Raw genomic sequence first — 27,713 nt, forward strand, 5'->3', positions numbered from 1 at the left:
TTACCACAACGCCCTTAATTTTCCCACATACTTATATATTTGCCCACGTATTACCCTGTACATTCCGTATACGTGATTTCCAAATAGAACACATAACTCCCCATTCATGAGCGCACAAGGCTCAGAAGGCGCTACTGCGTTTTTTATACTATATCAGTGGGCCTGTCTGACCACCTTTGACCAAATGACTTTTTCCTCGTGCGCACACGCTTTCGGGGAACCTCTCTCTCGCTCTCATAGCTTTTTTCCCTCCGCACCCTGTGTAAGGTAGCCAATCGGACACTTTTCCGGTTAACCTCCCTACTTAGGCGCTCTTATATTGCCTCTCTCATTGTGCTAACTATGTGCTTCCTTTCGAGCTATAACGGACCATTCTGGAAGCACAAGCCATTGTATACGTCTTTCTTCTGTATAGGTTCTCAAGAAGAGCGTACCTTCCATCAATGTAGCTATGGTCCCACAGAAAGTGTGTCCTGTCTCGTTGCAGCGAGTACAGAGCGGAGAATCGGTACGCCCCGTTTGAAATAGCCATGCTGGCGTATATAAGCAGACCCTGCTTTTATGCCATGCAGTAGTGATGTTTCCTCTGGACGAAACCGCTTGGTAAAGCAGAGCGCATGTGGTGGAATCCAAAGCGAACGAAAGTGAGCACGGATGTTTGATTTCATAGCCTGATTAGTATTCGGGACATTGAATTTAGGACGCTGACTAGCTCTAATTGTTCTCTGAACGATTCTTCGTCGACGTTTGGAGCTGACATTTTCCTCCGCGTTTAGTCCACTAGCAGCTTCTTTGTAGAAGCTACAATATAATAGAACGTGCTGGCACGGGACATTCGAACTGCCACGGCAGCAGAACTTCAAAAGTTCGCTCGCGTATACGAACGCCAAGCAAGTCGATAGTATCTCTATGTCGCCTTATTTCCTTGCCTATTGGATTCTCTGCGCTACTACAACCAAAGATAAACCATCACCAACTATCTCCCAAGGCCGAAATAATTTAAGGATTCTATTACAACGCTATTCTTTTTCGAGCTTCATTATCACCGAGACCGGTCGGTCGTGAACTGTGGATGATAAGAAAGAAATAGAATCAAGTGAAATGAATTCATACATTATACCTGCCTAAAGGCCAGTCCTTTTTGATCTGTAGAAACGAAGACCGTTCTGCTAAAATTCAACGTAGATATCCTATCTATATATAAGAATAACGTAAGGTATCGTACGATTGATGGGTGCTTTAAGTATATCCTTTCACGACTAGTACTTTCAGAACACGCGACGAGTTGTCTTTTCAGAAATAACCATTTCTCTCTTTTCGTAACAGAGTGCTGTGGCTTCCTGTGGCATTTTACCCTACCTTAGCCCATCAGGTGACCCCAGATCAGAGCCTTGTTTATGGCCTTAGCGACGAGAGGAACGAAGCAGCAATATGCCAGAACGAAACCAAAGCTTGTCACGGAAATTGGGAAGAAGGGTAACCGTCCAACCCCTGTTATAGTAGCCGCATCCGCAGAGATAAATTTGAGCTGCCATGTAGACGTGCGTGGCCTCCACGTGCGCCTCGCTGCCGAACAAACACTGGCTAAGGGCCCCCGGTGACATACTGGCAGTTCGGGCGCGGTTCCCGTACATAGCGAGCCTGATCGATTTCCCCGTGGCACCGGTGCCAACTTGTTGCTGACACGGGAGCCTATCTGCGGTGCGGATCCGGTAAATCCGCTCGAATTGCGTCCAATCCCGGGTCTGGTTGCACTTGGTGTCTCGCTCGACCTAACCCCCCCCACACTCCCTCTTCGCTCTGTCACTGCTTTCTCTTCCCTGCCACGACCTGTTTGTTTATCCCGAAAGCATGAGCTTGACCTACATACGGTCGCTTCGCTCCGCGACGCCTAATCAGCACGTCGTGCTGTGACAGGCTGAGATGTTTCCCGGCAGCGACAGCGTCGCATATGTCGTGCGAGGCACCGCGTAATTAAGGCCCCGACGACCAAAAAATTCTCTGCAACACCGTTGTACCGGTACGAACTCGAGAGGGGACGCGCGCATGCGTGCAGCGACGGTACACACAATATAAACCACGCGTATTTGGCTTATAGTACGTATATTGCTGTGCTGCCCGTCGCCAAAATGCGGTCGACAGATTTCATCGGATTGCGCGCATGTGACGTGCGCGGGAGGACAGGGGACGCAGAGACTGGCCGTGTTTGTGCGAGAGTGCGCGCTTTTCTCAGTGCGTTTGTTGTTTGTTGCTGTTGCGGGCTGCAGTAAAATTGCGTAAGCGTTTTATCATTGGTCGGTAAACGCGCACGCGCACATACATTTGTTTGTGTGGGTTGCATAAGGTGTGGAAACGAGAAAAAAAAAACGACGAGAAACGAAACATACACAGTCGCTTTTTTTAAGCTTTATTTTTATTGGTGTCACGTGGAACACGCAATTCAGCCATCATATATACATTATCTTTTATAGGGCACGGCGCAGTGACTCGAACCAATATATGGTTCGCGTTTCTATGCGAACGAGGTATATGCATGTCGCAGTTCAACGGTGATCCTTAGTGATCGCTCTCACAAGGGCAGCATCTGCTTATCTTGAGCCCCAAATCCCTTACTTCGCATATTTCGCGCTTGTTTGAGAAAGGTCAAGTATTCGTTCCTTTCCGTTCGTGCTGTATCTTATTAGCCAGCACATTCGCTAACACCTCGTGGGCTATCACAATTGGACTGCACCCGTCCCTGAATACGAACTCTCTTCTGCGTATACCAACGACTTTGTGGATTTTGTCTGAGTTTCTCCGTGTGTTAGAATTGAAGGGGCGCACGGAACAAAATGAATTACTTATCAGTTCTGACCATGGCGAATGTTGTGAGCTTATGGTGGCAATGAGAAATAAACCGTACCGGATGAGCGCTTCGCCATTTCTTCCTATTGGCTTTTCTTTCCTTGAGGGTTCCTAGTATGAACTTTAGCTTCCGTGTTGCGCACTGCGGAAGCTGAACGATAAAATTAAAGAATCAGTCACTGGACAAAGGAATTGGCTGTCACGTAAGAGTGGTTATCAACAGCCAAGGAAAGTTCACTGCAGCAAAAACGCTGACGCATTGACTGCGGTAACTCACTGGGACGTTTGTTCTAGAGATAGAGAGAGAGCAAAAAAGAAGAAGACGAAAAGAAATTGTTTTTAGTATACAACAAGCCTTATTCAACGCTCTCGCGAGTACTGTGTGCCCGTCTATCGTTTAGCTGCAATAAAATTCCTCAAATAGACGTACATCCATTCCTTTTGTCTATTTTAGAAATATCTATCATACCATGTCGGCTTTGTCACAGCCACAACGATCACGCTTCTTTACGGCAGTCTTCGTTGTATTTCCCAAAACAGGCCGATAAAAGAAGCGCATTCCTAAGGTGCGCAATTCTCACCAAATTTTGTTATTTCGCCTTCGCAAAAACTATTGAGGTCTATGTGGATAAAATTAAGATTAGATGTCTAAACAAAAGTGGCGATGCTAAAATGTTATATATTGTGCGCTGGCTCTCAGCTGTCCAAGATTACCGGCACACAGGTAATCTTCGGTGTATACGCAAGGAAAGAGAGCTGCGATGTTACGTCAAGCTAAGAATTTCCACGAACGAAAACACGGCCATAACTGTGCTTGTTCATGCATGCAATGTCATGCCTTCTTTTGCATTTGTATGCACATTAAATATTAAAATAAGTCGCAGAGAAAAATTATGCAGTTCGTATACGCACTGTGGAAATCGATGTTATGCGAAGCATTTTGCAGGTAACTGCAGCTATCCAGTATCGTTTGGGTTTCCGAAAAGCGTTACCAGGTGTCATTCAGGTCATGTCATTCATGTCATGCCATACACGTCATGAAAGCATGCCATTCTTGTCATGTCATGCATATCCTGATATATATTCATTTAGAGAAACGACCACGACTGCATCACGGTCACGAGCACATAAGTGGCCAGAGTGCACTAGAATAATACTTCCCATTAATTAAGAGTCAATCAACAAGTGGAGGGTACAAATCGCTAGGCGATTGCCGTCGTTGTACGCTGACAAAGTTTACGGCAAGAAAGAAAGAAAACTTTATTCACGTGAAACAGTACTTTTGAAAGTATGATTATAAAGACGGGAAAACTCGCACGCGTTATAAGAGTCTTTTGTTTCGCTCATAAGCGGTTCTTGCGTGCGTCATGACTTAAAAAAATCGTTCATCTTTTTTATCATCTTAATATTTATTTTATGTTTTAACGTGCTTTCAATGTTATCAAATGTTTACGCATGCGCATACAAATAATATTTTCGTAGAAATTTCTCAGCATCCGCGCAAGAAGGCCACTGACTGGCGTTGCATTCAAACTCCCCACTTTTCCTGCGCCCAAATTGCGGCGCGGATGGCACGCGCGCGACAGAAGTAGGAAACCTGAACGGGCCTCTCCTGCGATAATTATAATGACGGCACGTGGTGAGTACGACGGTTAGCGAGGACGAGGCTGCATCATAATAACAAGATGAGAAATTAATTAAAATTAAGAAGAAAGAAAAGCAAATGGACAGTTTGCACCGTCTGGTTCTATGCGTGAACGTGTTGCTCCTGCTATGGTTGAGCGGCAGCAAGTGGAATCGCGAGATTTGTCTGGTTCATGCACCTCAGTGCGTTCGCTTTGCGTACCGCTTCGCTTTGTCCGACACCTGAGTGGTACAAGCTCTTGGCAAAAAACCGTCCAAGAGCAACCATGGATCGAACTCCTGGGATGATCAGCAACCCGGGCGGGCGAGTTTTGCAGGTGTTTGCAAAATCCGTGGAACACGAAAGCTGAGAGAGGGAGATTAGCTTCATTTAGAAATGGCTTAGTCCGAGTCGTCGGCGCTGGTATCGCACAGAGAGAATCGCTCAGTACGAGTATGACCCTGCTCGTTCGCCGAGAACTCTCCGCACCGTGCTTCGAAGAACTGTGAGAGAACGCCCGGTGCCCTTAAACTTGGACAGTTCAGCTATAGCGTTTTTTTTTTTTTTTCACCTTGAGAACGACAGCGTGACAAAGGATGAGACGAGCGAACAGAGGGAACGTCGGATTAAATGTTCCGTTCTTTGGCACTGAAGCTCTTGGATGTGCGTTAGCAAACGAGGGCACTTCGGAAAATCGAAACGCGAGCCGACGTGGAGTTTCCTGAAATTTTTGTGCTCGCCTGCGTGATTGCACAATTTGAGACGCCTTCGTGGCTGCTTCCGAAACCTTCCTGTGCGCCGGGTAGGAGGGGTGATGCATGCATAATGGGCTCCTCAATCATTGATGTATGTATGTATGTATGTATGTATGTATGTATGTATGTATGTATGTATGTATGTATGTATGTATGTATGTATGTATGTATGTATGTATGTATGTATGTATGTATGTATGTATGTATGTATGTATGTATGTATGTATGTATGTATGTATGTATGTATGTTATGTATGTATGTATGCTTCCACTTTAGCAGCGTTTATTTTTTTACGCCCTGGCGCCCCGCGTCCTTAGCGATTGCGGCCAGATCTTTCTTGCAAACACACTTTCTTAAGTTCTCTTCGTGATCGCTTTCAACGCTGTTCACAAGGTGACTTCCAGCTGCTTGACTGATAGCGCTTCCACCGTACAATGGTGTATACGATCTCCATGTACAACCAGCCCAATCACACAGAATGGAACGTATAATTCTTCCGTTTATCACCTGTGCTTACAACACCGCCGTCCAACGTGCCACCCGGCTATCCTGCGTTCTTCCTAGTCTACGGAAGCTCCTTTCTCATGCCCTCGATGCCATTAATTTTCTTCTCGGTACCATACACATCACATCCCCCCTTTGCGAACAGTTCGTATTCAGACTCGCCGGTTGCCACCAACTCAACGAGGCCGAGAAGTTGCAAGCGCCGCTATGACTGTATACACACAACATTGTTTCATACAACACTGGCGACAAGGTCCTACTTTGTACGCCTGTTTACCCTCCTCGCCTTGTTCGTGTGCGAAGTTTCTCAGTCGTTTCCTCGGCCCATATACAATTTTTCGCCCGAGCTCATCCTGTGAACTATCTCGCTTCTCCTCTCTGTGCTTCCAGAAATGTTAGCACTATCGTGGGACAGATATTGTACACATCTGCCGTTCGAAACCAATCACACGGCGTTTGTCGTACGGCTAACGCGCGACCAGATTGACCGCTTGTGAGCAGTGTTCATAACTTTCTTCTTCCTCATCTCCTCATCTGTAAGTATAATTTGTTGTTTCAAATGTTTATTAGGCAAAGAGGAAACCAGAGGTCTCATGACAATGCATCAGACCTTTTGGGAAGAGGGAAGAGAAAAGGGTTATGGTGATTTATGGGAAAGGAATAACAGGCAAAAAATAGAGGTTGATAAAAAAATGTAAAAGACCGTCCCACACTGCTTTCACTAGTTGGGGTGGATGTGGCGCAATTAGGAGGTCCTTACATGACCGGGGTCTTAAGTTAATTAGGAGGGTGTCTACGAGAACCGGTCGTTCCATTTGAAACTGGGGACAGGTCCAAATGATGTGTTCAGTACTATTCGACAATTACCAGTTGGAACACTTGCCCTGATCAGGTAGATCATGAAAGAAAATTCATCGTTTGGCAGGGGAAAGGTTAGTAAGAGCCATGAGTTGCCTCAGACTTGCCGGGAGCGAGAATAACATTTGGGAAGTATGATTAACAAGACAAGCTAAGCGCTGTTTGCGTTGCCTCTTAACGGCTATCCGATGCTCATATATGGGTCGTATATAACATGTGTGTTTTCATGCATGGCCAGGTCTTGCGCTCAAAGCAGGTAAGTGCATGCAATGCAATTCGCGCATTCTGCGAAAATTGGCGCAGCCCGTGCGTTCCAAGTCTGCAAGAAAAGGCGGGGCCCTCTTCTGATGAAACGGGTACGGAATGGAAGGAATGATAAAAGTCGGGGCAAAAAAAAAAAAAAAAAAAAACAAGTGGACCGTGCGGAGAAACCAGCCGCAAGCGAAGGCGATGGATGGTGGCGCGGAGCAGAGATCGGTGGAGGGGCGGCGGCCATCCATCATCACGGAACCATCGGCGCGGAGGCGCGCGGGCGGCGTGAATTACGCTGGCACTGACTGGCGTGGTCTATACGTGATTCGGCGCTGCGTGACGAACGCATGTGAAAAGGAGGCGCCCTTGCGAACTAGACCGGTCACGCGTCCTGCTTCTCGACAGAAGAAGCCATGTGCGGCGTAAAGCACATGCGCGCGTCTCGTTTAGTGCGGCTCCGCGGGCCCGCGCGCTTGTATAGCCCAAGTGCGCTGCGCGCTCAAGCGGAGTTTCATGTTCTCTCCGGGCGCCATGAATGAACGCACGAGGAAAACCGGCCTTACGAAAGCCCGCAGGCTTAGTGGCAGAAAATGGCGACTCGCATACATTGCTGTTGCTTTTGTAGCAACTAGCGTTTGCTTTCGCACATGTAACTGCGAGATATCAAGATTCTACGGGGTGATCATTTTGAAGTTTTATGCAATTTTTAAGGATCGCCTGTTGTAGCTAGCGTAATTCTTGTCCTTGAGCTGGATTATCCGAAGAGGCGGATATCACTAGCACGATAAATCGAAACACATTTTCGACTAATTAATGAAATTTGACTAATTAACATCTTATTTAATTACTTTGAGGTCCATTTTGCAATTCGCGAATTGTAGCCCTTGATCTTGCCGGACGCATCCACTTGAAATGATTTGCCAGGATGACACCAGTTTCGAGATAATATTTCCGATATTGTGGGACAGAATACATGGCTATTCCAGTTACATTTGTGCTTCAATGCATAAAATAGCGTTTTGTTAAAAAAGTGAGTGCAACAACAGTGCATTCTTACGGCGAGTTTGATGGCGCATATCTCCAAACTGACGTCATTCTGGAAATTAATTCCTAGTGCATACGCCTTGTAAGCGCACCGGCTACAATTCGTAAATTGTAATATGTGCCGTAAGGTAATTAATTAAGAAGTTAATTAGTGAAATAGTTGTTTCCATTTCTCGTGCAAGATATGTTCGCCTTTCTGAATAATCCGGCTCAAGGACTATAATTATGTTATCTGCAATAGATGATTTTTTAAAATTCCGTAAAACTTTAAAATGATCATTCCTATATAGCGCTCTCTCGGTCGACGCTATATAAGGGGGCACCATAGAGAAAAAAAAAACGAAAAAAAAAAAAAGAAACTCGGGAAAGCAAAGAAAATGTGGGATTGTATGATTTCAAAATCGCAGTATAGGCGACCGCGGGAGGTCAGACACCCTTAACCGAGTCATGAAAAGCTTCTTCCTTAAAAATATGTGACAGTGCGCGGTACTCATGCCGACGAGGGAAGTTAAATATTTGATTTTGTCTATTAAAGTCACTTTTTTTGTTGACACAAGTGGTATTGTATGGTCATAACCACGAGCATGCATTGACATCCAGGGCATTCTATTACTTTTTTTCTCGACATACTTTATTTGCAGTTCCTAAGAACCCAGGTAGAGAGATACTTAGTGGTAGCTAGAGAGCTTAGCCTACAGCCATTAACACCTGGCATCTTTTTGGGATGTCAAAAAATTCGCTTGAAAAACGACCAGTTAGGAATACATTGTAATCTAACACAATCGGAATCTCCGGGTCGCTAAACCGGAAACAAAGCAATAAAACGGTTCATTATATGATAGTTCACTGTTCAAGTTCCTTCTTACGTTGCCGCTACTAGGTGGAATAAACACTTCGTGTATGCACCTGTTACTAATCGTATCGTATGCGCCTCTCTTCTTGCAGTGCGCTATAGCAAGCTGACTTTATAGGTACCCGTTGGGAGGTCCGCAGCGCACACGGACACAAATGTAGCTCAGTAAAGCCGGCTTGAAGCTTTTAAACAAATTCAGGTGAGCGGCGGCGGCTCGTTTGCAACCGAAGGCGAATTGAAAAAGTGCAGCGCCCGCGACTACATTTGCAGTAATGGGAACGCGGCGATGAGGCGGAGGGAGATCCGCACAGCCCGTTGCAGCGCACCTACCGAGGAGAGAGCGTAATAACATCCGGAGGTGGCGAGCAGCGCGTAGCAGTGTAGGAGGACTGCCTCGCGCTGCACCACGACCCGAAGCGAGCTGGCGCCGCGATGCCGCAGTGAGGAGAGGCCTGCTCTGCTGCTGATTACCCCAGGGATCGGTTTCAATTAGCCACGTTCGAGAGCCGTATCGAGAGCTCCGCTGCGCCCAGTATGCATTAATTACGGGCTGATTAGTCCGGTGTCATTTGGGTTCCGTCGGCCATCCGAGCCAACGCTGCTGCGTTGCCATATTTGCCCTGTTCTTTTGCTGCGCGGATTCTGCTATAAGGTACGCGAGCGCGATCCGGGCCATCTTTAACCTTCTCCTGTTCTCTCTCATCTCTCCGCGGTCCTTTGTTCCTCCTTTTTCCCTCTCTCTCTCTTTACTTTCGCCGGGCTCGGAGAAAAAAAAAAAAGATAGTGCGAGATGGGACGCAGACAGATGAGTAGTGCCAATTTTATAAATTGGATATTGAATAACGGCCTCTATTTCGGCCCAAATGAGGCAAGATGAGAGCAGTTGCCCAGGCGTGTTGTTGGGAAGGAAGAAAAAAAAAAAAGTAATGAAAGGAAGCAACCTAGCTGGGAATGGAGTTTGCGCACGTTAGCGTAAAGAATTAGAACGGCGCTCATACAGGCGTGCGTCCTTCTCTCTTTTCATTTTCTTCGGACATGCGTTGCGTAATCAATCTCCTCGGTTAAATATGACCGCCTTCGCCAATGGTGGTATTTCACCCGCCGTATAGTAAGAAAGAAATATGCAATATTTGTTTCTTTTGTTTCTTTTGTTTTGTGTCTTTTGTTTCCGACCTTTTTTGCACGCGCAGCTCTGGGCGCTCAAGAACGATAATATTGCGCAGAAAGGTGGCGAGCATCCCAAGAGATGATGGAAAGCGAGAGCGAAAGGAAATGAATGAATGATAGCAATTCTTATACGACGTGATCAGCGCGCGCGCGTATAAACGTACGCACACACAATTGGCACAGCTGTGCTTCATCGGTCTTCCATTCTTGAATGTGCATACCGCGGGCTTCTGCGATGACTGTTCTTTTTTCATTATTAAAAAGAAAAGGAGGATTTGAAACGGATAGATAGTTTTTGCTGACCAAGCTTCATAACTACGGCGGATATCAGAATTAACGCAATAGTTGCCAATTTGATTTGAATTACCAACGTTTCACTAACTTGCTTTTTAATAATGCCTTTAGGGGCATGTTTGCAGGAATAAAGTTAGCCACGGTATTCATAGCACATAGTTTTTGTTATAGAATCAAGTTTGTTATTTAGCTTACTTTATTCATTGCCTTACGGGGCATGTTTTAATTGCAGAGTTTAAGTCAGTTAGTACTCAAAGCAAAACACTCTGCTAGACACTGTGCAGTGCCAGTTTCAGGAAAAGTATACTCAACACCGGCAGCGAAATGCATTGCTGTCCACGCTATACTGTGTTTCCACACTGTGGAAAGAATGCAGCATGAAAAACTATTTACGGGAGCAATGATGCACATTTTGAGTCCATATTTCTCGAATCTGGTACTGCACGAAGTTTCTAGCAAAATGTTGTGCTTTGAGTACTAACTTCAGTTCTGCAACTAGAACATGCCCCATAAGGCAATAATAAAGAAAAGCTAATTAGTAAAATTTGGTTAAAAATAAATGTCATAACGATCATAACGCAATTTTTTATGTCTGCCGCAGCTATGAAGCGTGGTAAGCTAAAAATGATAATTTCATCTCGAATCCCAATTTTTAATAATCTGAGACACTGGTCTCATAAACACGTGCTATATAATTTGTACCATTGGAATGACGTCATGACGACGATCGTTACTGAGGGGCTGCTATATATGGTGCCGGCAACGCGGCGGATGTAGCTTGAAAAATCAGCATCGTCCGTCCGATCATCTGTTCGTTTTAGTTCAGAATGGAGAGCGGGTACTATAGTATAGCAGCAAGTTAACACGGTATAGTATATGCGAATGTGAAGTAATGAGCAGCTCATTTGGAAAACAGCGCTGCAGAAGATAACACACACACACACACACACACACACACACACACACACACACACACACACACACACACACACACACACACACACACACACACACACACACACACGCACGCACGCACGCACGCACGCACGCACGCACGCACGCACACACACACACACACACACACACACACACACACACACACACACACACACACACACACACACACACAAAACGTGAACACGTGAACACGTGCACAGACGACGAATCGATTCATCGTATGTGCTATAATGCTCACGTTGTGTGTATTCCTAACTTCTGCAGCGCTGTTTTTAATTACGTCATTCCAAACTACAGCCCCAGCGCAAACCTTAATCAATGAACAGCGCGCTGCAATGCAGTGGATAAAGGTCGCCATGCTTTATCCAGCAATTGACAGACCAGCGTATCAGGCGTGCAAAGCACTCTTCTTCGTGGGTCGCGCTACGCCCGCACACATATATAGTATATACGAGAATTCATGACGGAGCAAATCGCCGAGCTTTCCGGAGCACGGACACATGCTCGGTCGGGAATTTCGTTTACTCGCCGGCCCCTCTCGCCCTGAGTCATGCTCGTGCGTCCACTGACTTCATCAAATGAGGAGGGGGTGAGCTGCTGCGGTCATTTTTCTTTCATTCTGGAGCACGCACCGCGGGCCGTGCCTCCCGTCATGAACCCGTTCCCGCAAGGAGGGCTGCGCCGATGGGCGCTGGCTCTGGCAGCTGCGTCGAGCCCAGCTGCTGCATTCTGCTGAACTACATAACCTCTAACGAGAAAAGTATAATACGAAAAGGAGCGCAAGTGTACATAGGCGCAGGAATCATTGGCGCGGCCATTTTCTGTAACTGCAGGAGGCATTGCATCTCCGGAACGGTCGTCGTAACCCTGTTATTAGGCAACTTGGCGAAGTGGGAGGAGAATGAGAAGGAAAGAAAAGAAAAAAAGGAAAGTCGGGTTGGTGTGCGAGAAAAGGAGTCGACGCTCAAGTTGAACGACAGTTCGGGCGCGCGCGCGCGGCTTTTTGGTCCGAAGTGCGTGCGGCTGTACATAACTGCCTTGAGCACGACCGTGCATGCGCTTCAATACCTCGCTGCCAACATCTTTAATTCGATTTACGGAGAAAACCAAGGACTTGCTCGCGGCATTTTCCGTCTTGACGGTCGCGTGAGAATAGTGAGAGTGGAAGGGAGATGTATGAAGGGCTGGAGCTTTTGTCGCCGCAAAAGCTGCTCGCGCGCCGACCGTTCCTCTCGCACGAGTTGACCACCAGGAAAAGCGGCGGGCATCTCCGTAAACGGTCTTAATTGCAGCCTATCATCAACGACATTCAGGAGAAATGTTCGCGTACAGCGGGGCCGTCCAGCGCAAGCGCCGCTAACGGCGTGTATACGCGATGAGAAACACACTCGGATGGGCCGACATGCACTATAAAGCGTTCGTCCAAAATTTATTTGAACTGACGCAGACAAAAGCGGCAGCGTGTGACCGCAAAGGCGTCGTCGCAGCTTCTTGCATATGCATACGCACATTGTGCCAGTATACACGCATATGGTGCACTCCAAAAGGCGGCCCGGAAAGGAACGTTAAATTATAAGTCACATGGTTTTCCACCGTCCAACGTCATGGCCATCCTATCATGTTTTTACCACTTTTTTTTTATCTTGTTTAACGTATCTGTGTGCGATTAGTATCTGCGATGGCATATTTTTACCAGTTGTGACGAGGCAAGGAAGAAATCGCGCGTATAGCCGCAGAGAGGGGCCGTAATAGATGTCAGGAAAATTTTGTTTGCCGCTGCCGGTTTTTCCTTCATTTGCGACTGGGGATGCAATAGCATAAAGCGACTGTTCTTGCTATATATATATATATATATATATATATATATATATATATATATATATATATATATATATATATATATATATAAGTACTCCCGGAAGTTGACCAGTATTGCTCAAATAGTCGACATGTGCGCGCCCCTGCCGGGTGTTCCACGTAACTTGAGCCAAACTTTTAAAATATGACAATGCCACGTAGCTGGACAGAACCAAAGTAGTGTTGTTTGCCGTTGCTTGGAGATACTCAGAGTATTTTTTTACATTCCGCCTAAATACATAATTACACGCACAATTGCCGCGCGACTGGCCGCTCGAGGCATTTTGAGTGCATTCGCGGGCTTCTTTCATGCTTGGAAAAACACTTTTATGTAGCACGTATTGAGGAACAGAAAGCTGTATCGGCAGTTTTTCATGTTGCCCTACAAGTTTCTCGTTTACACTTTTCATCTGATTACAATATTTGAGAAAATTAATTAATTAAGACTGATTATGCAATTAGGCGGAATGCAAAAAATAATCTGAGTATCTGCAAGCGATGGCAAACAACATTACCTTGGTTCTGTCCAGCTACGCGGCATTTTCATGTTGTTAAAGTTTGGCTCAAGTTACGTGGGACACCCTATATATAAGTGAGCTAAACAGGAAAGAAAATCAACTATATATTTTCGGGGGCTTCTGGGGATATAGATGGTCCTCGGCACAGTTCCAGCGACGATAACAGTACAGTGAGAGTGCGCGGAAATGGTCTTAAAGCAACAGGCGTGATACATTTTAGCAGCCGCATGTATCGGGTGTTTACGTCGGCCACGTACCAATGTCACTTGAAGTATAACAGAAGTATTGAAGCATTTCGGCCTTGATTATTTATAATGTTGTTACCATAAACGCACACACCCATTACAGTACATGGCACTTACCTGCTAAAATGATAAATATATGTCCTATAGTATTACACACATTTTTGTATCGTCGCCCACTTCCTCCCACTTTTCCCGTTTTAACCCTTTCTCGTTTCTCCAGGGGCGCGTACAATGCTCTTCATGCATGATGCAAGCGTATATCCCCGGGGCATTCGGGCTTCACTGCTTTGCTCGCTTCGGAATGCGTCCACTTAGTTGTTTTGCTCTCTATCCCTCCAAATAATCTCTGTTGTTAAGCAATGGCGTCGAGGAACGCAACCGCGTCTTGCACTCGTTGCTCTTGTTAATAAACGCACACACCCATTACAGTACATGGCACTTACCTGCTAAAATGATAAATATATGTCCTATAGTATTACACACATTTTTGTATCGTCGCCCACTTCCTCCCACTTTTCCCGTTTTAACCCTTTCTCGTTTCTCCAGGGGCGCGTACAATGCTCTTCATGCATGATGCAAGCGTATATCCCCGGGGCATTCGGGCTTCACTGCTTTGCTCGCTTCGGAATGCGTCCACTTAGTTGTTTTGCTCTCTATCCCTCCAAATAATCTCTGTTGTTAAGCAATGGCGTCGAGGAACGCAACCACGTCTTGCACTCGTTGCTCTTGTTGGGGCAGTGACTCGAGCCCTGCTTATGTACTGCCGACTCAGCTTCAGATGGACGATATCTCCCAATAACATAGAGCGGCTTTGCGGTCGTGTTCGGAACACACTTCCTACACCCGCTGATGACCGCATCCGGAGACAGGAGTGATGGCTGTGCAAAGCCGCGTGGTCGGGTGAGCAGGACGGTCGGTTCAAGCTGCGCAAATTTACGGAGTGGCAACGGACCACCACCGTCGGCGGCCGGGGCTCCGCGGCGCAAGCCTCGAAGACTCTCGCGTCCCGGAGTTCTGGGAAAACCGACGCGCGGCGGCCGGATTCCTGACGGCGTCGGAGTGGCGCTGGCCTCCCGCTGGAGCCGAGGGGCCGCATTCCCCTGCCGCCTCATCTCGACCTCTGCTCCTTCCGGTCGTGGCCAGCCTCTCGCATTGTGCGCGCTCGTTTTTTCGGCAGCTCTCGCGTGGCGCGGGCCGTCGCCGCTGGCCCCGCCGTAAATCAGAGGATGCCACCGGGGGCGAGGTAACGGCTCCGCCACAAGATGGGCCCGCGCGAGGGCCGCGCCGCATCCGGATGCCTGAGCTTTTGTTCTGCCGCGCCACCACCTTTGTTCCGGTTCGGCAGACACGACACGCGGCTCCAACGACGTGCCCCACTCACCGCCCGCGACGGAAGACGGCGCGCGAGAACGGACGGCCTGTCGCGGCAGCCACCGCGAGCCGGGGAAGGATGCCCGCTAGTCGTAAAATGAGCTCGCGGTCTCCGACAGCCAGTCTGTTGCAAGCGGCCTACTAAGCGATGACAGCGCCTTGTTACAAGCGCCCGTTCGCGCGGTCTGCAGCGATACTCGCCTTCTCGGTACTCGCGGGGGCCGATGGCGGCCTGCTTCCCGCGGCGAAAACAGCTGCGTTCCGCGCGGACTTTATGGGGAACCGTAACGGCAGCGAATACCACTTCCAGAAGCTGCGCGGCAGTTGCTTCACCTGTCTGTGCACACCGCGTGCGTCCTCGTTCTTGGAACTTTTGTAAGACTTCGGCCAAAAGGATAACAGTTTACGCTCGCAAAGACCATTTGACGTGGAACCGGTATCTACGCTATCATCGCTTATGACTTAAGAGCCGTTGCTGCCTGCGAGCGGTCCCATCAATACGGACGTTGAGTTGAGAGCGGACGAACTGAAGTCATGAGGTAAAAAATTGGCCCTATAAGCGGTATAGGTCCTCCAACACCCGTCACGTGCTATAGTGAGAAAGCGACGAATAGTACGACCCTGTTCGTTCAAGTTCTTGTGTGCCCATATCCACCGCCAGTACACGCACGCACGCACGCACGCACGCACGCACGCACGCACACGCACGCACGCACGCACGCACGCCGCACCACGCACGCACGCACGCACACGCACGCAACGCACCCACGCACACGCACGCACGCACGCACACGCACGCACGCACCACACACACACACACACACACACACACACACACACCCACGCACGCACGCACGCACGCACGCACGCACGCACGCACACACACACACACACACACACACACACACACACACACACACACACACACACACACACACACACACTTCCCCCGAGATCCCCGAAAATTTTATTGGCGTCCTTATATTTGCACCTTTACTTTATTTTTATTTTTTGTATGAGCAGGGCGCAAAGAAAATTTCGGATGGTGCTTTAACTTAATCGCATTAGCCGTCTCATTTCTCGTAAACGTACCATGGTGCATAAGTAACATGACGATTACGTGAAAACCTAATCCAGTACAAGTCGCTTTTAGGAATTAAATATAAAACACCCTTTTAAAAGGGAGCACTTTTCAAAAGCACCACCTATGCGCGTCTATTTTTGAGAACAGGGAGAAATCGGGCTAGTTGTTGTTCGTTGATTACTGAGAACATTGCAAAATTAACTATCCCCGAATATTTTTTGCTTCCATGCAACACAGAGCGAGTGGTAGAAAGAATAATGATAATATCCCAGGACGCGATAGCTCTCAGCAGGACCTGCGTGCACTCAACAAACGCAAACGTTCCCAAGTGCATGAATTGAGGGAAACCCTAGGTGTACAGAAATCTACTGCGTGATGCGTTTCAAGGGTGTCGCGCAAGAGCAGAGGGAAAGAGAAGTGATAAATGACGAACAAGTGCATCACAACATTACGATAGGATTAAATTCTTGGCCTCTTTCGGCAAGAAAAAAAAAAAAAAAAAAGACGTCTCAAAGCAGGTTCTGTAGCGGACATGCATGCTGTACTTTTCGGAAAGCCGTACAACTTCATCCTTTCTTGACACATAACTTGTGTCACGAGACGAGAGAAAAGCGATAAAGGTGAAAAGTATAGCTTCGACGTTTTCGAGCAAGCACGGCACAGTCCTTGTGACGAACAGACGCTTCCCACTCAGGGCGGGCCTCACGGAGGTAACACGGACGCCGCCCGACTCCTACGCATGCAAGCATCGTGGGCAATTTCCGAATTCAGGCCCAGTGTCGCGATGTGAATGGCTTTCCGTTCTCTTGTGAGGATTAACTGCGGAATGCTGACCTGAGATGGTAGTATAGCCCGTAGGACTCGCATGCCGAGGCACATGACGGTACGCGCGCGCTTGCGGTTGTTTCAAACTTGAAATGATGAACGGCCCATACTGTAATGTACACGTTCGGATTCAGCGGTCAGCTTTGCCGACCACTCTTGTTGATCTAACCTAAGAAGATTCAATTATGTGTAAGGTTACGAGCGCTTTAACAATTTTCTTAGCGTCTTGTTCCTTCGTACTCCGTTGAAGTTTCGCAATATATTGTATTACAGATGAAGAATGCAGTGGCATCTTTTGCTCATTAATTCTGGAGGTTCATGTTACTCCTACTCCAATCTTGATCCACTACTATATGTGCTCCGAGGATCCCATAGTGGAAGAACTTCTAAAACTGTTATATAGTCCGTCCTTTCAGAGAATGCTTTATGGTAACAAAAATTGGCGATGACATCTAGTCTTTCTTGCAATATGTTATTTCATACCACTGAACTGTTGGTGATCTTAATTGCAATGTCTTCTGCATGTGTGGCATACCGCAGGCCTGATCTATAGCTGTTCTCCGAAATTTCTTTAGGAACATGTCACAGACACATTTAATGATGTCTTGGGATCCTGCCTGTGATTCCAGCTGTAATAGAATGCTATCAATTATGTCATCAAGACGAACGCTGCCTGAAGTTCTCGTGACGTCTACCCACCACATATACGAGTTTGCGTACCTGATGTTTAATCTAGCGCTGCAACTTGATAGTACGATATATTGCGTGAATAAATGATGAGAAACCCTGCCATATATTAGCGTGGTGAAGCATGTATTCGTCGTCTATTCTTTGCGAGATGGTTATCTGCGGATAGTTATTAGCGTTCTGTTGTTAATATAAAGCGACGTTTTATTGCAGCTGTGAACATCCTCAAAACAGCGATGATTGCTCGCGCGCCTTCTTCAGTAGAAGCGCTCGTGCGCAGAAAAGAAAAATACTTACCGAGGGGTGTTCGAGGAGTGAAACTTCCGTATCGAATCAAACACAAATATCCGAGAAATACGACCTTAGAATATCGATTCGAATGCTGAATATTTTATATTTCTCAGCAAAGTGAAATATAGAGAGTTTGCGCTGAGTCCGTATGGTAAAAAATGGCTGATTTGTATCACTTGATACATGTATATAACGCAGTTCACAAGTTGACGCCCGGTCAGCTGAGGATAAATTACCTTTAATAATATGGCTTACCATCGCATTGCAGTACTCAAACAAGGGAACAGCACCTCACCAGATGCACGCAGAGTGTTTCGTTCGTTGAAGGAGATTAGTGTAATGCTCAAGCACCGTACATTGTATTAAATGGATGCAAACATATTGAGAACTAAAAAAACAATGAATTTGTTTTGCCTAAATAAAGGCAGAAAAATACGTACGCTGCCTAAAAGCGAGGTACTCTTATTGAATGACTGGAAGCTATCGAGTAGAAGTTATCTGTCCCATGCGTACGCTCAGAAACCAGCACATCTGTGCAACAGGCGCGGCTGCCTTGCAGCAGAATTATCCGTCCCTCATTTCAAGCTTCGGTATTTCTCCCCCGAAGCTCCAATAAGGGCTGTTATCTCTTATATTCGAACAGCAACAAATATTTGAATAGTGAATTGTCGAATCGAATACGAATAGAATAACAAAGACTATTCGATTCCTATTCGAAGTGCCTAATATTAGCAGGCCACTGAATTTACCTATATATGATGAACACATCCTAGTATTTCTTACGAAGAGCTACGATATTTCCGAGTTCAAATAATATGCATGACTCGAGTTTCCTGACCCCTTTCTTACGTGGGCTCCGCTTTCTGTTTTCCTTGTATCTGTTCTTCCTGATGTCCTATTCCATGCAGCTTCCTATATGTTCAACAATATGTACAGTGACCTTCTCTATGAATACCCTAAACATGAGAATTCTCTGCTTTTATGATCGCACTAGAGGGTATTGTCGCCCTCGACGTCTGTGCTGAGATGCATGTTTGCTTATGCTTGTACAAACTCTCATTAAGATGTAATAATTTGTAGGAGTAGCGTCTCACACATGAAGGAACACCAGCGTTGTTATGAATCGGTGTTGCGGAAAATAAATGGAAAATAATGTGCCAAACTGGCAATAACAAAAGCAACTGCCTCACTAGCTGGAAATATTTATAAGCTAGCACGCTTGTCTTTGAGAAAATTGCTGCTTTTTACTCGCTATGGCTGCACCTTTTAGCCAGCTTATATCTTCTTTTGTTTTTTGTTTTTTGTTTTTTTCACCGGAACCTAGAGGTTCTGTACATCTGGTTTAGCTTCCCCACTCATCTACCACGCGATGTTACGCGACGCGACAGAAGATCGAAACGAAAGGCATGGGAAACGGATGGCGAGACTAGTGTTAGCAGCGCAAAAGGGCGCGGAGGCCCGCGTAAAAACGAACACACGCGAGTCTGTGTGTGCTCTATACATTCGCGTTTCTGTGTGCCTTTTGTCTATGTGCTTTTGCATTGCAAAGACGAGTTTCGGCGAACTCGGACTGGACGAAACCAAAATGTCGTTAGAGCTCTTTTGGAGTGCAAGTGTGACGAAGTATTAAGAAAAATAAAGAAAGAGAAACAAAGATAGGCGCGGGAAGGCGTGTAATGGTCTTCGGACTTGCGTTGAACTCGGTTTTGTGCTTAGAATCTGAAGTGTAGTCTGGGCTACAGCTGGTAACCAAAGGGTTGTTGAAGGAGCAACGTTAAGTGCGCATGGTGAAACGATACAAATAGTACTGCACCGGGAGACACGGGCTGGGCGTTGTTATAAGTATTGGAAGTCCTTGGCGAATTTCGTTTCGGAGAACTACTGAGGAATACTAGCAAAGATAGATGCGTGGCTAAGTATTACACAGGGTAAAAAAAAAAGAAAAAAAAAAGAAGACAATACCCAGACATGTAAACAGTACAAGTCTAATATGCACACATGGCAGGCAGACAATGCGGGTTAAGCGTTAAGTAAAAAGTGCGGGAGGAGTTCATTGGATAAGTACAGTTGAAAGGAAGCCAGCTGGAGGACTATAACGATAAAAAAATTAAAAAAAAACTTGAATTCAGAACGGAAACGGGATATCATAATACAAAGGGCTGTACCCAGTCGTTTCAAACTAGATTTCGGCAGAAAACGCACCGAAAAAGGCGAGTCGTGCGTAGCTTGTAGAAGCGGTAAAACTTATTGGAAGTTATGTTAGAACGTAATGGTATCTACACAAAGGTATACGTATTAGCCTACGAAAGGTTTAAGGAAATGTGAACGGGGTGCACGTGCTGTAGAGGCAAGAGTGCTGTCCGAGACATAGCAGGAAGATTTAGCTAGGGCCAACACCGATTTCCCAATTCAAATACATGTAAAACACAGAACTGCTTTTATGAGACAACCCCTGGACTGATTTGAATGAAATTTGTTGCATTTGAGAGAGAAAAGTAAGTTCTAGTGGCTGTAGGAAGGAGCGTTTTGATCTAGGGCCTGGAATTACAAAAATTTCGAAAATTGGTAATCTAGAAAATAAAAAAATAGGAGCGGGATGTTTACAAATAGGTAACTCTGCACCAAACAGAGATATTGCAGTTCTGTAACTTGCATATATTAGAACATCTAAAGCGGAAAAAAGTGATATATGAACTTGCAGCTTACGTAAAATTGTTACATTGTTTACATTGTTTATTTTTGCAAGAGTCCTACTGCCAAATTATTAGTATATTTCAGAGCGGTGTGAAATACATCAATTTTGTCCGCTTTAGATGTATTATTAGGTGCGGTTTACAGAATAGTGATATCGTTTTCAAATGCTGAGTCATAGAGCTGTAGACTTGATTCCTGCGTTTTTCTCAATTATGCAATATTCAACAATTTTCGTAAAAAATTATGTATTTTATTTATTTTAGTTAGACATACTGCCAATCCCCATGGGGATTATTGCAGAAGGGGCAGGAAATGCAGACCAAATACAAGTACATGATACAGAATAAATCAAACAAGGATAGTTTTCACAATGAAGATGTGGTTAATACAAAGTTTAGTTCATGCTTAAGGAAACCCTCAGTATATGCAATAAACTAGCAAGATGCATACAGGATATACATCTAGTGACCAAGCAGAATATTTTTCTTAGGTACGATATAAATATATATAATTTGATTAAGTATACACGTAGACATGCCGTAAGTGCAGTTATAAATGTAACCAGACAAATGGCAAAGAACTAACTAACAAATGACGTCCTAAGCTTGCTACAGTCACTAGATTTTAACTTTTTGTTTTAAATTCAACAACATTCATGAAATTCGGTACTGTGGTTGCTGAGAAAAATGATTTCTCCGTTCTCACGTATTTATAGAGAGGAGATCCTGAGCTAAAGCTCCCTCTTAAGATTGGGAAAAAGAAGGATTATGAAGTGAACTTTGACGACTTGTCACCGCAAACCACTGATTTTAAGCACAGGAACTAGAAGCAGTAGAAAGATAAAAACAGCGAGCTTGGCAGCATCTTCCAATTACCAACTTATACATATCGTTATTACCAGTCTCGAAACTGTTTGATACCACCTCGTACTTCTATCATGGCATCGTCACGAACCCGTCACAATAATAGGATGCAACATTGCCAAGCACACGCAGTAGCTTTACGCCGACTGGACTTGACATGACATGACAAGAACTTTATTTCAGTCCTGAGGAACTAAGATCTAGGCGAGCCGAAGGCTCCCCCAGATTAAGTCGGTGGCTCCGCCCACGATGGGACCGGGAGACCAAGTCCCGTCGCGGTGTCGTGGGCCCTCTGGACAGCCTGGTGTTGGATTTGAAGATTGCTGCTCTTGAGGGATTCCTCCCATTGCTCTTTCGTGATGGGTGGAGAGGCGTTAAGGGCTGGGAACAACCAGAGCATGTGATCAAAAGAGCATGAGTCATGACCACATTTGGAGCACGACTGTGAATGGTCAGGGTCTATCCTGTTAAGGGACCGGGGAGTGGGATACGAACGGGTTTGCAGAAGTCTGAGTGTGCTAGCCTGAGGTTTGTTCAATATGGGGTGGGGGGTGGGGGGGGGGGGGGGGGTGGAAATTTCCTCCTGCCGAGACGATAATGGGAAACAATTTCGTGGAAGGTACATAATGGATCTTTGTGGATGTTGACCTCGTTCCGAGCCTGGCTACCCCTGACAGCGCGGTACGTGAAATCGCGCGCTATCCGGTGGGCCTGCTCGTTAGGATTACATCCGAGCGGGTTAACTGAGGCATCTATATGGGCTGGGAACCACGAGATGTGGTATCCTCCTTCGCTGCTCTCCCGAGTTCTTTGAAGTGCTTTGTTCACAATATGGTTCGCCTGTTCAGACACTAGTGCGGCCGAGAAGGATCTAACTGCTGTGCGTGAGTCCGAGAAGATGATAAGGGGAACTTTGCGCTGTGAAAAGCCAGAGCGATCGCCGCTTCCTCCGCCACATGTGCAAACTTAGTATAGACAGAAGCTGCATTAAGCAGGTTGCCCTCCGCGTCTACAACCGAGACAGCGAACTTATCCCCACTGTCATATCTGGCAGCATCGACAAAGAGGGCCCCTAGTTTGTGCTGATTGATCTTTTTAAGGATCGACTTGGCTCTCGGGAATCTTCTACCCTCGTTATGCACTGGGTGGATGTTTCGCGGTACGGGGTCAACCATGATGCGAGTTCTGGCTTGCTGGGTCAGGCTAATTTTGGTCCCCGGTTCCCGACTGAACAAGTCCCCGACTGGACTTGTTCCACGATTTATCGGCAAAGGCATCAAAAAAACCTGCTTCCTTTTCGTTGTCGTGATAGGCGCAAATGTCTTTGCCTTCTTTTTTTCTAAAATGATTTCACCGCGCTGCGCCCCTCTCTGCTTCTTCGTCGTCATTTTTAGTAGTCTTTCTATATTTAATCACTGGAATGCAATCGTTTAGCATTTTATCTCTTACAGATTATTTTACGTATATGAACTGCACCAGCAAACATCCATTACAATGCATGAGGCGCTGCTATCAATTTACAGCGTGTGGACTACAAAGGCTTACCATATTTGCAGTACGATGCCGTGTTGGCGCCTGGGACCGCCAGCTTTACTTCTTAACTTGCGTTTATATTACGCAGGATCGTGCTCTTCTAGCATGCAATGCAATTACTTATTCGCAGCACTTGTACTCGCAGTATGAGCACTTGCGCGTTGCCGGCCGGAATAACCGATAATGTGCCCCTTTCCAGGTGTCATACTAAGGCAGCATACAAGCCAGGCGCTCCCGCCGCAGCCCCTGCCCGGGATGGGCTTCCCTGCAGTGACCGTCCTGCTCATCACTGTGCTGGTGGTCGTCGCCGAACCCCGACGAGAGATCAAATACAAGTGAGAGAACGCGTGTGATCGTTGAGGGCACGTACACAGTGTCGACGCGAGGCCAGACATACGGAGCTAATAACGTTAATGTGACATGCATGCGCGTTGCTGACAACTTTGAGCTCTGTATACTTCTTTCTTAACACTGATGCCTCGGTTGTATAAATGGGCGAAAGTAGAGATAGAAGCTCAAAACTTCACAACAGCGTGCTGCACAACAGATTTTTTTTTCATTAGAGATGCAGAAATTATTGTAGGGTTGATTTACTCGCAAGTCGTCAATTGCGTTAAAAGCAACAAGAACAAAAGTACGAAAATGACAAAAGAGTGGCGCAGCCTTTTTCTAAATGCTTTTTTTACGGTGATCCGATCTACGACTTTGGTATATTAGTGTACCAACGACTTTAGTATATGGACAAGGGTGATCCCTTGTCCATATACTACTGAAGAAATGTGTTTAATAAGTATATTGTCGGAGCATCCTCTGCGCTCATAATATATATATATATATATATATATATATATATATATATATATATGCCAATCGCTCACAGTGGTGACGTAGCTCTCCTGGATCGTCCGCATCACTATATGCCTTTACGCGTACTTAGGCTCTGATACATGTTTACGTCGGGGCACAGTGTATGTCACCATTGCAAAGAGAGCGGGAAAAGGAAACACACTCTCGACAAGCACTGCCATGGCTAGTTTCCGCCAGCTTATACGTTCAGCTTATAATAATGCACGAGGCACACCACCTTATTTGGCGTCGACATTGGAACATCGCGCACAGTAGTGCGCAAATTGAGAATTTGAGAAAAGATAAATTGGCGTACTGCGGCAAGATTTTTCCTGAACATGGTCAAAATGGCGGCGATTATCGGTGCAAAAATAAACGCCATACAGAAGGCTGCCATACAGGATCACTTCGATCTCGACGGCACGTTTGTACACGCGGATATTTTGGCTGCATAAACAGGCGGTATGTGTGTGGAGGAGGGCGACACGAGGCTGCCCCAGAAAAGCGTGCAGGGTGAGCTGTCGCAATATAAGCTGTGCCAACTATAAATGTCACCAAGGCAAGAAGAATAACCAAGGTCTCTGAGCGATTATGAAAACCGGCTGCGTGTTCGCACACATATTGCCTGTCCTTCTTCTGAGTACACTTTCTTATTTCCTATTTAGTTACCTATTAATGAGGTATGTGGTCGTTGGCTTATGTCATGAAACACCCAGATCAAGCGTCTTCTAACGGACTAACCTTGAGCATATAGTCCTTTTATCGGGGCTTATAGAATGTAAGCGCGATTCGGTGTGTGCATAGCTACGTCACACTAGCGGGGAAAACGCGCAAGGCGTGCCGCCGATGGCAGAACGCGCACTGCGAAAGCTGGCACGCGTCAGTTTATTTCCTGCCGCGCTGCAAACAGGTCTCTCGGCTTTCTTTTGCAGCCTGAAACTTCGCGTGCTAACAGCAGCGCCACAACACACAGCCTATAGCGGGCGCAGAAAACAGTTTTTAACAGCACATGCTGCGATTTCGCGCCGTCGAACTGACCGTTCATCTTGCAATGGGGCACATGCGCGCAGCTTCTGACCTGACTTGGCACCAACGTGCCGGGACGTGGGAACGCATATGCCCCTCGCAACGTGCACGGTCGGTCATGGCCTGGACTCAATCTGGACCAAGGCGCGCGCCTGTTATCGTTAAGATGTCATGACTATTGGACATAGAGCTTCCTACAATAATTACTAGAGGGAACTCTGTCGCTGTGATCGTACAGCCACAATGGGAATGACTGTTAGTACGTGGATTTGTCTTATCTTCGCGCTTGTGGCTTCATACGATCTTTTAGCTTCGTTCACTACGCTTTATCTGCCTTTACTGGCCTAAATTTCACAGAAATCTATACTTTTTTTTTAATACAGAAGGAAATGAGACTCTGAGAACACGCATAATCGCTATACTAATTGCAGCGGTTCCGCCTGCCGAGATGACCAAATCGAAGCGCGCCAAGCGTCTCAACGCGATGGCTTGCCTGCGAGATTCTCTGCCACTTGTCGACGCATGCGTCCGTGGCGTAATGGTTTCAATATGGGGCTTCTGTGCTAGAGGTCCTGTGTTCGAATCCTGGCATCCGGCAATTACAATGTCAATTTAATTACTTATGACACAGCGATTTGTTGAAAATGACCAGCTTGCAAAGTTATGAAGCCATTTAAAGTCAAAAGGACGAAGCTTAGCCAAATCCGTGTACTATACCCATCATTCCCATGCGGGCTGAACTGCCCTGCTTGCAGCTCCCGTAGACACCACCGCCGCAGTTCGCTCTAGCTGCTATTGTATGAAACTCTATGGACTTGCCTTTGCCCCTGAACTCGTTGCGGATGTCCCTGTTCAAGCAATCCTTAGGAGATTTTAGTTCCGTTTCAATTTCATTATTCAGCTCTTCGAAAGCAGAGACCAGCTCTTTGCTTACCTTTGACATAACGAATAAGACATTTTGCAGTGGTAACACAATTGCACTAGTACAGTAATGGCAGCAGTGGCATGGCACATTTCAAATACGGCAATATGAGAGACATACAATGTAGGTCACCAACGTGCATCAAAGAAGTGCTTTGATTTGAGCCCTGCCATCCACTGCCCTGCGCGCGCCACTGCTGCCATGCAAACAGCGTCTTCTGCAGTGTCTAAGTATTTGTAGTCGGAGCGTGGTTGATGTCACTGTACTGCATGCGACGAATCGCTGACCAGGAAGCGTCCACATATAGACAGCGCTGGCCTGCACAGTCCTATATCAAGATTCCGGTATTGACTGCGACATATAGCAGTTAAAAATAAATTGTGGTTTTACGTGCCAAAACCACGATCTTATTATGAGGCACGCCGTAGTGGGGGACTCCGGAATAATATGAACCACATGTGATTTTTTTAACGTCCACCTAAATCTAAGTAGTACACGGGTGTTTTCGCATTTCGGCCCCATCGAAATGCGGCCGCCGTGGCCGGGATTTGATCCTGCGACCTCGTGCTTAGCAGCCCAACACCATAGCCCACTAAAGGCTCATTCACACTACCCCGACACGACACCGATTTCAGTCTGCCGACTGTTGGTGACAGCGTTTTCCTTCCTTTAAACCGTTGGCCACAGCGTTTCCGTCCTGTAAGCTGCTGTCGCCAACAGTCGGCAGACCAAAATCGGTGTCGTGGCGGCCTAGTGTGAATGAGCCTCAAGCGACCACGGCAGGTAGGCAGCAGTTGTCTCAGGTAGTGCCTGCAGCAAAGAAGTACGATAAATTGAGCGCTGTAATACACCGTCCCGCTCACACCATGGTTTCCATGCAAAGCTCACGTCCCTGCTGTCATGAAGCCTTAAACCGCGCTGACGCCATGGCGAAAAAACAGCAGCACACTCGGTATAACGGAATTCTATCTTAAAGAGAGCACTAAAGACTATACACACCTTAGCGCTACACAAATCTGCTTGTAAGCTCACTGCGTTACGAGACCTGTGTAGTTGCTTAACTATGCAGCGGTCGGCTTCCGTTCATGTCACCGAACTTTCGCGATGTACTGTGCAATTTAGAACCGCTGGATTGAAATACTTAACCTTCCAGTCGTTGTTACCATCAGATATGTTAATCACTAGATCTACTTCTATTTCTTGCAGCAGATACCCGTTTCTTGCGATTCTTATACGCTTCCAGTCCAGTTTAATTTTGTATAAGTCTTTGTCTGCATGTGGTGTTTACATTTTTGTTCACCTCTCCGCAGAGTGAAGAAGCAGGACTTCTTGCATAGGTATCACGAAGAGAACAAGAATCGTACTGAAGAAAATGGTGAGCCTCTATTAATTTCCGTCATTATATGGCCTTTACTAATTGTATTTGGTTGTTTGCTTGAAAGCACGATCGGTAACCAACTGTTTGGTTTCCCTATTTCAGTATACGACGTTTGTCACAAGGTGGCGCTACGCCGCTGCGGACAGAACTTCATGCGGGCCTTCAATCTGGTTGAATATCTGTCTGGCGCCGACTACTACAACACTCAGTGTACTCTGAGAAAGGTGAGTGCTGCAGAAAGAAAAAAAAAAAACGAAAAAAAATTATGCGGGTCCCACGCACTGTTTGAACCGATATAAGCGAAGTTTTCTGTGCTGTTTGCTTTGACTGACGATAATTAGCGGTGATGTTGACGGCGAAGGTTTAACGTCTTCAACGTTTAGTCCAATACGAGAGTGATGAGTTGATGTTAAACGTTAC

At 46.4% G+C, this 27,713-nt stretch overlaps 1 protein-coding gene across 1 annotated transcript in view; it reads left to right on the plus strand.

Moving 5' to 3' along the window:
* The window catches only part of LOC119431425 (uncharacterized), a 52,439-nt gene that overhangs the window by 16,571 nt on the left and 8,155 nt on the right, over nt 1-27,713 (plus strand). The window contains exons 2-4 of the mRNA XM_037698917.2: nt 23,321-23,456; nt 27,226-27,290; nt 27,396-27,517. Coding sequence (XP_037554845.1) covers nt 23,377-23,456; nt 27,226-27,290; nt 27,396-27,517 — 267 coding nt within the window. The 5' untranslated portion in view covers nt 23,321-23,376. The remainder of the gene's footprint in view (nt 1-23,320; nt 23,457-27,225; nt 27,291-27,395; nt 27,518-27,713) is intronic.

This window comes from Dermacentor silvarum, chromosome 1, assembly GCF_013339745.2.
Source record: "Dermacentor silvarum isolate Dsil-2018 chromosome 1, BIME_Dsil_1.4, whole genome shotgun sequence".
NCBI classification, from domain to species: domain Eukaryota; kingdom Metazoa; phylum Arthropoda; class Arachnida; order Ixodida; family Ixodidae; genus Dermacentor; species Dermacentor silvarum.